General features: G+C 33.3%; 1 protein-coding gene across 4 annotated transcripts in view; it reads right to left on the bottom strand.

Moving 5' to 3' along the window:
* Positions 1-12,513, bottom strand: part of LOC125866697 (histone deacetylase 14, chloroplastic-like) — a 38,886-nt gene that overhangs the window by 20,245 nt on the left and 6,128 nt on the right. Inside the window, exons 1-4 of one of the 4 annotated variants that reach the window (XM_049547025.1) lie at positions 5,033-5,117; positions 2,953-3,200; positions 950-979; positions 674-748 (exon numbers count right to left, since the gene is read on the bottom strand). In XM_049547025.1, coding sequence (XP_049402982.1) covers positions 674-748; positions 950-979; positions 2,953-3,200; positions 5,033-5,111 — 432 coding nt within the window. In that variant the 5' untranslated portion in view covers positions 5,112-5,117. Of the gene's footprint in view, positions 1-673; positions 749-949; positions 980-2,952; positions 3,201-5,032; positions 5,118-12,513 lie in introns of those variants that run through there. The other 3 variants (XM_049547006.1, XM_049547017.1, XM_049547032.1) reach the window with 3 other exon arrangements.

The raw sequence follows: 12,513 nt of genomic DNA, 5'->3' as shown, positions 1-12,513 counted from the left end.
CTGTCAAGCTATTCTTTAAGAATGTGTTGAAGTATTGGGGCTTGGCGAGGCATATCATTAGTGACTGAGACCCTCACTTTACTGGGAACTTTTGGAGAGAATTGTTGGACATACATGGCACGGGATTGTACTTTCCTACTAGCTTCAACCTGTAGACAGATGGATAGATGGAGCGAGTCAATGCCTTCTACTAGCTTCCACAATAAAGTTGCAATCAGTATAGCTCAGAGCCTCAGAATCATGTTCAACATGACTGAACAAAATAAAATGAAATTGATTGGCACTTCGTCAAAGAGAAAGTTACTAGTCGCACCTTGAGTTTGTTTCATGTAGTGTCAGAAAACAAATAGCGTATGTGCTTACATAGGGCCTCAGCAAAAGGACTTTTCATACTTCGGTTTGCAAGTTGGGCATGTGCAACATCTTTGCTTTAACTTCATGGAACAGATTATGTTAATTAATTAGCATGATTTTAGGAGACTTCATTTTTCCTTTTCCTAGCGTAATTTTTATAAAATTATCTCACATTTTATCCCAAATTTATTTTTCTCATCTCTGATTCCAAATGACCCCTAAAGAGATACCCAATGTGTTTGTCTTTTATCATCACTGGTGAAAACAATAAACACAAGAATCAGCATTGACAAATAATTGTGCTGTGTTTGTGGCATACCTTTGAAGTTAGTTTCATCTTTTCCAAAGCTGTCAAAATTGCAGGAACTCTAGAGTTGCATTCTGGATGTGATTCCTGAAAATTTTTAGTGACTGAATTCCAAGAAATAGATATTCCCCAAAACAAAGACCTAGTAAAGAGAATCAACAAAAGATTTAAGCTAAATGTTAGGATGGTGAAGTTTACGCAGTTCTTACCCTAAGGAAATCTGCAACAGAATATTAACAAAAATCAGTAGAAATAAAAGGAGTTGTTCTATGACATCCAACTAAGTACTTTGATTAAGGATCCTTGCACTGTAGGAACCTGAAAACTCAGATGTATATCAACAACTTTAGCCAGCAAAATTAAGGGGCAAGGTCATAGGAGTGAAAAGTTTAAGATAGAATGGCGCATTTCTACCCAAAGATATTTTGCAAGTGATATCTAGTCTAAACAAAAATATTAAGCAACAAACTATCACACTTAAATAGAATCAAAGTAAATATATTCAGATGATTCAGGCAGCATCTCACAGAACAAGAAATGGCAGTGGCACAATTTGTCAGTCCAATGTAACCACACGACAGACATGCTAGGAAAAGAGAGAATGCCTCAGAAAAGCTGCAAAACTACTGTTAGAGAAACATCAAGCAATAAAGGTAAGAGTTCCTACAGGGACATCCAATAGAATTGGAACAAAAAAGGTAAGAAAATTGGAGAACATTTTGTATTCTCTAAAACAGAAGATAAACCTATCAAGCTTTCAACTTCTACATTCCGGTCTCGTTATGTTAACTTTAACTATTTGGTCGTGCATAGCTGCTCAGCATTACAAATAGAGGTACTCAAGTCTCAAGATAAACAGAAAAACCAAATCAAACCAAATTAAATTTAACACCCATATCCAGGGGAAGAAAACTTAGACAGACAGATCACAGTGCGCAATGGGGCATGAGAGACGGAGTTCCTGAAACTAAAATTCTTGAAGTTAGATTCTTTGAACATTGAGTAATAGAACATTTCCTCTGACTGCTTACCTAATGATAATTAAGAGAGTTGGTTTGCTTGGTGGGGTATATGCTCACTAAGTGGCGGTCACGGCCCTTCAGATTTGGGTCGTGACATTGGATTTCACTTAAGTCATATAATTTTGAATTAAATGATTAATTTGGAACTTATTGACCGAAAATGTTGACTTGATCCAAGTGTCTTGAATTTAGGATTTAGCACAAGTATTGTATGGACTGATCCAATAAGATTTAGATGTCTACGATGTGTTTTGAAAGGGAAAGGCATAGACAAACTAATAATAAAAACCTGTCAATCTCCAACCAGCCGAAAACTGGCACATGCCCTCAATTTAAATAGGTTTCATGTTGAAGGAGGAATGATACCTGGAAAGAGAAGGATCCTATTGTAGGACATTTAACTAAACTGTCACTGGAATTGAGATTCAGAACTTTAGCATACGTGAGTTCTGGACATCTGATAGAGAATAAATGGCACCTTGCAAAGAACAAAAATCTAGGCATTTCTTACAAGAACTTTGTTCAATTGCAGATAAGTGAACCTTGGAAATAATATCTACTTTTTGCACATGCAGGCGACAGAATGACGTGCAACTACATGGAACAGAATAAGCACAACTTTCTCTTAGGGAACATATATTAACATTATATACCTAATTCTCAAAATAATATCTTAGTAGGAAAACCAATAAGACAACTGTGGGGAAAAGACACACAGTGAGAATATAGAGAAAGAATAACCATAAAGGCAGTAATTTGCTAATCTTTGCAATTAAATGGGCGAAAAAAAAATATTGCTACTCCCTTTGGGGAGCCAAAACTGGATAGGAAGTACATAGAGGTTGTAATGAACGTGATGACAGCATATTTTGAGGTTTATGGCATATAACAGTTCTATGTTTCAGATTTCACTGCCATTTAAATTGATCAAGACATTTGAAACAATTCGAACCCCCTGAGGAGATTCTTCTACAAAAAAAAAAACGTTAGGCCGTAAAAGAAGAGAAAATTTCTAGTTGCAACTCTGATATTAGAGTTCGGGTAGATTCCTCCTCAAGTCATAAGCGGTTGCAAGGTAAACACTTGATCAAAACCGTAGCATCATATATAGCTTTAGTTTAACTCTCATGGTGGGCATCAAAAAAGAGAGATAAAAGTTTCTCCCCATGAGCTGGGTCCACAACAGTTTTAGGAGAAGAATGAAGTAAATGATTCCCTGGAATCACAAAGCTAGCTTGACAATGCATATGGTAAGTAGATTTACTTTACCTGATTATGACCCATTGCAGGAGCAGCAGCATAAATCACTTTTGCACCAACTGCGATATGATCAGAAGGCAAGCCAACATTTCTTTCCTTCTGATTTGAACAATAAATGGTGCCTCGAACACTCGTTGAAGAATATCCCTTTTCTGGTCTGATGTGCTTCAGGAGATCTCTATACTTAATGGTAATTCCATTTTTGGAATACTTCTTATGAGAGTAAACGTGATGTCTAACATAGAACAGCAAGTTACCTGCCAAAAGGAATTGAAATAATTATGTATATCCATTGAAGAGAACAGCAGACCATTTTGAAAGAACAAACAAAACAACTCTGCAACAACAAGATTTGACATGATGATCTTATACAGTAGGAGTATTCCAACAGAAACTGTGCATTCTCAATGAGAAATACTTTCTCACCTACAACCAGGCCTATCCAAGAAAACATAATCAAATGATAGTTTTCGAATCAGATAAAAGTTTGGTTCATTAATTACACTACTAAAAAAACAGTAAAAAGAGACCTCAAAAGGAGACCTCATGAAGTCTTTTTTCCGGAAAAAGAGACCTAAAAAGCGACCTCAATAATAGGTCACTTTCATGATTCAAAGTTCACTCAACCTCCAACTTCATGAAACTAATGTAACATACTTGTAAATACTTGGTGTTTCCATTATCTTAATAATCAAATTATAAACTTGTTCTACTTAATCTTGAAGCATTTTGAAAGAATATTGGCTTCAAGTTAGAGTTATCTTTTCACGACTGCAAGCAAAAGTTATTACATAAAATAGTTGTCACAAGCATTATGAAAGGCAATCAGCTGACTTACGTTTGCATGTGCTAAAAAGGGCATTTCAAGCTTGTATCCTCCTGCTTGTGTGCCTTCTATGTTGTTGATATTGAGTCTATGGTTGTGGATAGCGTTAGGCTACTTAAGAAAAGAAGTGGAGGAGGGACAAAGGGTAGGGTCTATGGTTTGGGAGAAAATAGCCTTGCAACTAAGTGAAACATTTACCTTAAAAAAGACTAGAGCCTATTTGGATTGACTTTTTTAATGTGTTTTTAAGCTTAAAATAGCTTAAGTACTTTTGGAGTGATTGGATAAGTTAAAAAAGTGCTTATAAGCACTTAATTGTAAACTAAAGTGCTAAAAATAGGCCAAAACCCCTAAATTCTATAGCTTTTGGCTTATAAGTCAAAAATGAAAAGTCAACCAAACAAGCTCTAAAGCTAATACCAAAAATTTTCAAACAATCATGCAACCTTCACCTAATATTTAAAATTAAACTTGCAATTGCTTAATGATAACGTTGATAGTTAATAGAAGACCATCATATTTATAAACTTTTTTCCCAATGAACAGGTCCAATAAACAAAATTTGTATGACTCAAAGTGAAGAATCAACATGCAAATAAACTAAATTAGGGGACTACATCAAAAAAAAAATTGAACTTTGTACCTTTTTCAGAACTTTCCAATAAGAACATACACAGTATTGTGTGATTGAGTTAATTACAAAACAAAGTGAACAGTCAAAAAAAATTCTGCTTGACCCTATAATGGTGGCACAGCAACTACTATCAATTACCATATGCTCAACTGCCTGATCTCCACACCAAAATAACAAGATAGTAATCATCGGAACCATAATAGAGCATTCGATGTTCCCTCAATACTTTAATGTTGTTAACATTCTTTACCCTTTACAAATGTTCTCGATCCTTTACATAAAACTGATGATTCCATTAAGATCGAAGTAGCCAGTATAACTAGAAACTGATTGTAGCAGTTCACTCAACTTCTTCCCCCAATATTCAACTAAAATCTCAGTACTTATTTTAACAACATTACCACAATGTCACGATTTCTTAATTATAACTAATATTATTGCAAAAAATCATTAATTATTGAACAAGCACGATTATTTGAAGTATCATTGAAAATTAGCAGCAAAAGTAGAAAATAAAATCATAATTAATGAACCTAATGAGGAATTAATAAAGTATTTTAGAGCTTATCATCAAAAGGTAAATCCTAACATGAAATTTTTTTAAAAATTAAGCGAATTTTGAAACTTACACTGGATCGAGGGGGCTGTAGGCCGTGAAGCAGTTGTGGCCGTGAAATTCGCCAATGGAGGTGCTGCTGCTGCGGACATGGAGAATCTAATCATACACTTAATTTTTAGGAGCATTGAGTATAGTTTCAAGTGCAATCATATGTATATAAACACGAACTATACTATATAAAGCTACAGTCTAAAATCGTACATGTTACAGTTATTCGTTCCAACACTTTTTGAAGAAGAAAACTTCAAAGAATCTTCACGCGAACATTACTAGAATTGGAGAAGGAAAAAGGAGAATAAGCAAAAGAAGTGTCGATTCTTTTGAAATTGTAGAGAATGAAAGATACGTTAATTTCTCCTATGAGAACCCTTTTCTAATAGTTGTATTTTCATTATATTTATTAATTTAATATATATATATATTCTTCTCACATGGATCCGAATTGACCCACATGAGTGACCCAATCCAATTTCCTTCAAGTCGCTATTATTATTTAGCGGATTTTCTTTTTGATTTGAACGACATCATGAGGTCTCTTGCTTTAAAAAATATAAGTTAAAAAAATGCTTTGTGGAATAAAGACCTCATGATGTCTTTTTTAGGCGATCTGCTTTTTAGGTTTTTTTTTACTCTTTTTTTAATAGTGATACTTTGGTTTGAGTATTTAACTTGCTTAAGGGTATCACTTAGACTGATAGGTTAACCGGTACTTTGGACTATTCTTAGACCAGGAAAGAAAAATAGATTCGTGATCAACACCCAAACAAAAAATTTTAGGATCCAGCCGCAACAACTTTTAGATGTGATTTTATGCCTTCGTTGGGTGTTGGTGTATGAGTTATGCCCAAATATGTTGCCTAATGAGGAGCATAAGAGGTTTGAGATGTTCTAGAAAACAGATCTACTTCAGTTTCACATTGAACAAGGAGAGAACAGTTATGACTTTCTTGTGAGTTGTCATGAGACGTTACAAAATGTGGTGTTTTGGTGGAGTCCCACAGAGTGGATTACACTTTTTTTCACATGTGTGGCCTATCTAAGAAGTGGTGGAGGTCTGATGTCGATACTAGACTAACAGGTTTATTCCCTATAACTTGCAAGAGGAGAAGTGGAGTTAGTTTGAGCACTTGACTTAAGATGGTATTTCAGATCGATTTTGGGACAAAATTTCATCCCTTGTTTCACTATGCTTTGGTGATTTTATCAGATAAGACCAAGAATTTGTCAATGCGTGAGAAGTTTGACTTATCATATCCATGTAGTAACTTATTAGACAACATCGTCTAGAGCTTCTTTTCAAAGAGTAATCGAGGTGGCCATGGAGGTTGAGCTTATTTGCCGCAAGGAATTTAGGGATTTGATGGACAAGAGGTCTTGCACTTCTTGTTATTTTAGTGGTACCTCATCTCGAGGTAGAGGATCTTTAAGGAGGGGTTTTCATCCTCAGTTCAGTGTACATGTTCATGCAGCTATTCAAGCATTTGAGGGAGATTATTCTGGACAAGGCTTCTACAACTCGGGTCAAAACTTATCAGGATTGTTGTTAGAGGTTTTCAGGTTATGAAGACCATTCAATATATTCAAATACTTGTCAGTATATGTTTGTTCCTAGTCTTACTATGAGTGTGGTGAGTCAAGTAAATCAATAGAGATTTCTATAGACTTAGAGCGAGAAGCTGACATCAATAGTGTTTTGTAAACCGTTGCTTCATTTCCAATTTTATAAAATTGAAAAGTTCTTTTAAAAAAAAGTGAGTAAAATTTTCAAATTCAACTTGAAAAAAAATGAACAATTTAAAACACTAAGATCGTTAAAATATGTATGTTATTTTAAGAAAAGTAAATACAATTTATATATCACGATTTTTATGAGAAGATAACAATGAAAAAAAGCACTTATTTCTTTTTGTCACATTCACATTAGCTGGTCTTGATTCATTCCACCTATATTTGACTAAAATAAACTTTTTACCAAATCTAATAACCACCCATTAATCCGAGGTATGCCTATTTTAAGAAGAAAAAAAATGGATCATAATTCACCAAGTGTTGGTTCCTCTAAAAAAAACACACAAAACTTTTCTTTAAAAATGGAGAAAGTTAAAGAAGATATGGTGTTGGCAGGTTTAGTGCGACACCATGGATTAGAAAATTGGAAAATGATGGCTGTCAAATTCTCAAATTTCATTCCTGATCGACATCGATGTATTCTTCAATTTTCGTATGTAGAATGTCAGGTCGAGTATGAAAGTTTAAAAAGGCGTTCTAACTATCTATATCAGACATTACTGAAGAAGAAGAAGATGATGTGAGTGCATTCATATGTTGATGACAAATAAACTTACAAAGACTTATTGAGATTATTGGTCAGAGCAAGTCAAACTAAGGGATACTCCATCTTTTTCATAAATCCCTCTTTTTTTCCTTTTTAATTATTCTTTACTTATGATGTTTGAAGAATTATGGGTTTTCACTTATGTTTTGTTTGATCCACATTTATATGATGGTTTTTATAAAAACAAAATTTCTTAGGAGATAATATATCCAAAGATATATTATCTTTTCTAAAGTTTAGGTGTTGGAGCACAAATAATGTATCACTAATTGGTACAATTTGCACTAATTTTTTTAATTTATTTTTTTCAAATAAAATGTTCTTGATTCCATTTTACTATTACCACAAAAAAAAAAAAAAAAAAACACTACCACTAAATATCAAAACTTCATTGTTAAAATATTTAGGGAAAAATTGTTAAACAATACCATTAACTATATATTTTTAATAACAAATTTCCTAGCTAATTCATGTTTTTTCTTATAAAATCACTAATTGATTGTTAGCTTTGATAATTGGCCCCAAATAATTATTTATTAATTTTGGCTACGTTTATTGTCCAAATTTATGTTGTAAATCATTTTTTTTGGTACACTTAAAAAAACCTAAAAAGGAAAAAATAAATTTTGATAAGTCAAATTGCTTAATTCTCCCAAGAGAAAAAACTTTATATTATTTTTGGTGACTTTCCAAACTAGAAATTCTTCTTTATTTTAAAAAATAAAATTGGAGTTAGAGAAAGAGAAAATGGAGGAGGGGATTACAAGGTAGGGTCAAACCCTCACCAATAAATTGAAAATTCAACTAGTCAACCTACATAGCTACTAAGATTTTCCAACTAGCAATTCTTCGTATGCTATGATCTTTATTTCTCCAAGAGTTTGTAAGAGTATTTATAATCTCTCTTCGGATGCATATTTTATCCTTCATTTTCATCAAGTGCTTATAATTTTCACTAATAGCAATATGAGAGTGAAATTATATATCCACATTGTTTTTATTATAAATTGACAGCAAAAAGGTAATATGATTATTGGTATCTTTAATTATGCTATGTTTATGTAGGAAAAAAATTCTGAATTTTTTCAAATAATAAGCTGAAGAAAGAATAAAGTTAAATGAAGAAAAAAAGAGATGATAAATCCTAATGACAAAATGGAGAATATTAATCAAGATTTCATAAAAATTCTTGATGTGGTGAGTGTCACACCCCGAGCCTACACCCTGGACGTGGCTGGCACTAGAAGACCATTGCTGGCCCCAAAGCGAACCCTTGACCTGGCTTTCTTAACTCAGCGGAAAACTCAATGCAATGCAAGGTTTTAAAACAACTTGACTGAAATAAAAATCTGGCCACAAAGGCAACTCGAGTCTCAAAATAGAATATTTACATATATACATAGATGAGAGACTCCAAACCAACTGACTGACTGTCTATGAAGCCTCTAAAATACTGAGATGGATGTTGGGACAGACCCCACGACATCCTAATAAAACAAAACTTGAGAGAACAAAATAACTGAGTCCTCCGGAATGCAAAGAGGCTCACCACTGACTCCGAAATACTCAACTGGATCAACGGCGAACCGGATGCTGGCCCTGGGTACCTGTATCTGCATCATCATAAGATGCAGGCCAACTGGCATCAGTACATTGAATGTACGAGTATGCGAGCTGGAAAGCTAAACCACAACTCAAGCTTGAAAGGAGTACAAAGGAACTCTTACCTTGTCTCTGTTTAACTCTTGAATAACTGAACTCAATATATAAAGCAATACGACACATGCAATATATAAAGCTTGTAAAACAGTGTAAACAACTTAGCTTGTTAAAGATAAAACAATAACAGCTCAACTTTTCTTATATAAGAGTAATATAACTTTAGTGGGAGATTCTTTAACCGACAATCACCACTATGAGCCCTAGTGGTGATACAACGTTTTACCTCACGTTGCCCAAGGACCATTCTATACCTTGCCGTGATATAGGAAGCTAATGATACAACGTTTTACCTCTCAACATAACATAGATTCAACTCATAAACACCACCGAAAACACACACCAAACCAACAAGAACTACAACACAACACAACTACAACTTCGACAATTCCAACCAACAACTTCAATCAAACATAATCAATCTTTTCCCGAAATTAAACAAGCTTGGCGTGTAGGGGAAAGAACCAACTCAACACTATGAACTCACATACCTAATAGGGATCACCCCCGACGATATCCACGACGATCTTTTGACGAAACCTAGCTTGATCTTCTTTTTTCTTTTTTTTTCCTCTTCTTCTCCCCTTCACTCTTAAACCCTTACTTTAACTCTTTAAAAATGAGACAAGATGATCAAAATCAGTCCAACACACTCATATATATCCAAAAGAAAAGGCTAGGGAAAAGACCAAAATGCCCTTACAATTTTCCGGACAGATTCCCTGCCAACTGTCCAACTTTCAAAGGGCATAACTCGCTCATACGAACTCGGAAACAGGAAAACTCGATGGCGTTGGAAAGATCATACCACGAACTTTGCAAACATTACTGGAACTACACCCAAATCATCCTGAGCTAGGATTTATAACTGTTCAAAGTTGGCCAAAATCTCATTATTTTCCATACTTAGCCAAATTTTCCAGATTTTTAATTTTTCCAAAAAGACTATTCCCAAGTTCTAAGCTTCTTCATAGTTGTTCCAAATTGTCGGATGTTACAGTGAGATCTCACAAGCATTATTGTCTTTTAGAATCTCAACTTCTCAGAAAGGTAAATACATTGCTAATCTATATATATGTTGTGATTTCTTAAACTTATATTTGTACTTCAATTATAAACTAAAACTTAGACAATTAAAAAGAATGCTTTCTTTCTTCTATTTCATGTGACGTTCTTTCCTCTTTAATCTATTATAAAAAAAAAAAGTATTTTCGTAATTGAAACATGATGAAATTTGAACCTCATATATTTTTATCTTTAAAGACATGTTTACTTTGACTCTACATGGAACAAAGAATTCTAAAACTTTTGGTCTTAGATACGTTGTAATAATTGTATGACCATAAAACATCTCACTAATGATAAAATAAAAAATGTATAGCTTGATTATTTTCAAATATAGACATATGTCATATTTTTTTAATAGATTGATAGTAAAATGGTGTTACATAAAATCCGAAAGAAAGGAGTATCTGACATGTTTAATACCAAAAGTCTGTTTTTTTTCTATTTAAACTCATTATTGTGAGGTCAAATTTACAGTATAAGGATCATAAAACAAGGATTGTATATTCGTTATTAGTGCTAATATTTATTTTTTTTCCAAGAAGATATATATTATACTAAACAAATTAAGCAGCATATGGATATCTACATTATTCAAAACATGTTAGAACAAGATAGGTTTTTCGAACTTGGAAAATGCCAATTTCTTTAAAGATATTTTATTGATTTTCAGCAACGTCATTGTTTATTACCCAAATGAAACTCTTCAATATTTTGTTGCTTCTAAACTCATCGCCATTATTATGAGAAACCCTAATTATGTCGTGAAATTGTGTGTGGATTAGCAGCAGCAGGCAAACCAATGTTGGCCAAACAAAAATTGGAGAGCAGGGCATATTATGCACATAACAAAGCTCAAGAACGATCAGGATAATGATTGCAAAGGGAAACAAAGAAGAATGACAAAGAAAAAATAAGAATATTTTGGAAATAATGAGCGAAGCTTACTAGAAGGTGGTCAAATTTATAGATGTTTTTTAGGTGTATTAAATTTCTTTTGTTTTGTAGTTCTAGTACTATTTCATAGTTTATTATCAATGTAGATTGGAGACTATAATTAATCTCCTAACCTTATCATGTGCCTTTTTTCCTCAAGATTTTATGTTTTGAACAACAAAAAATGTCTCATAATTGAATTAACATAATTCAGTTGGTGATGTGAAAAATTGTTTGGTATGTGATTTGCACAACCTCTTTTGTTTTTTTTTTTTAGGAAAAAAAATATTCATAAAATTGTTAGTATATTTGAGCATTTTAGTATTATTTTATTTTTAAATTGTCTCCTATCCTATCATCCTCTATTGCCCACTCTTCCTAGGAAAACGTTAGTAGAACGTTGGGAGTAATTGTCTTTTATTTAGTGACTGAACGTGGTCAGTCATGGCCATAACTTCTCATTGAAACTCTATTATCACTACTAGAAAACATGCCTGTAGCAACAATTATTTAGCAACAACTAAATATGCGTTGCAATAGACAGTAATTCGCAACGGTTATAACCTTTGCAATAGACAAATGGACCTAATGAAACACTTTAAGAAGTAAATCGTTGCATTATTGTGACAATCGTTGCCATAGTATCTTTTATTGCAACGATTCCTACAAACTGTCGCCTTAGGTACTCTATGGCAACGGTTCCGCCAAACTCTTTCCCTCAATTATTTTCCCTCAATTATTTCCCTCCACTAATTTTACTACACCCGCCAAAAGAGTTTTTTTTTTTTTTAATATTAATTGTAAAAATAAAATAAAATAAAAGGTAAAGTATCACTAGGTTAATTTGTTTCTTCAATTCAGACTTTTCATCCTCGTAGGTATCGACTTTCTCCTTTCTCTCTGAAGAACAAAAGTAGCATTTTCCTTTAATCCTTCTTCTTTGATTTTCCTTGTAGGAATCTGCAGCTTTTGGGTCTTCTTCTTAGTGGGTTTTACGTTTCTGCAGCTACAGGTATGTTGTATTCCATCTTCTTCAAAGTTAGAAATTTATTAGAAGGGTTCTTGAAAAAGATTTGAAAATAGACAAATGGGTTTCTGTGAAGTAGATGTTCTTTGCTAGAGTTTATGTTTATAATGTAATGTTATTGTGCATTAGAGTGTGTATCTCAATTTTGGTGAAGATTGAGAAATCTCTGCAAAAATGTTTAGATGGAAATTCTCGGTTTAGGAAGAGTTAATGTTATGAAAGATGAGTTTCGATTCTTCATTCTACATGATAATTCTTATCTATCGAAAAACCTCAAGTTTTTGAACAGGACAAACGATTTCTAAGAATAAAATGAACTGAAATATTTTTCAACTCCAAAAGTCATTGAAATCGAACATTAAGGGATTTTGTTTCTCTCTTTCGAGTACAATTTTCAAGCTCTAAGTTT

Source organism: Solanum stenotomum, chromosome 1 (genome assembly GCF_019186545.1).
Source record: "Solanum stenotomum isolate F172 chromosome 1, ASM1918654v1, whole genome shotgun sequence".
Lineage (NCBI taxonomy): Eukaryota > Viridiplantae > Streptophyta > Magnoliopsida > Solanales > Solanaceae > Solanum > Solanum stenotomum.
The sequence above is the reverse complement of the archived record's forward strand: the minus strand, read 5'-3'. Positions and strand labels throughout refer to the sequence as shown.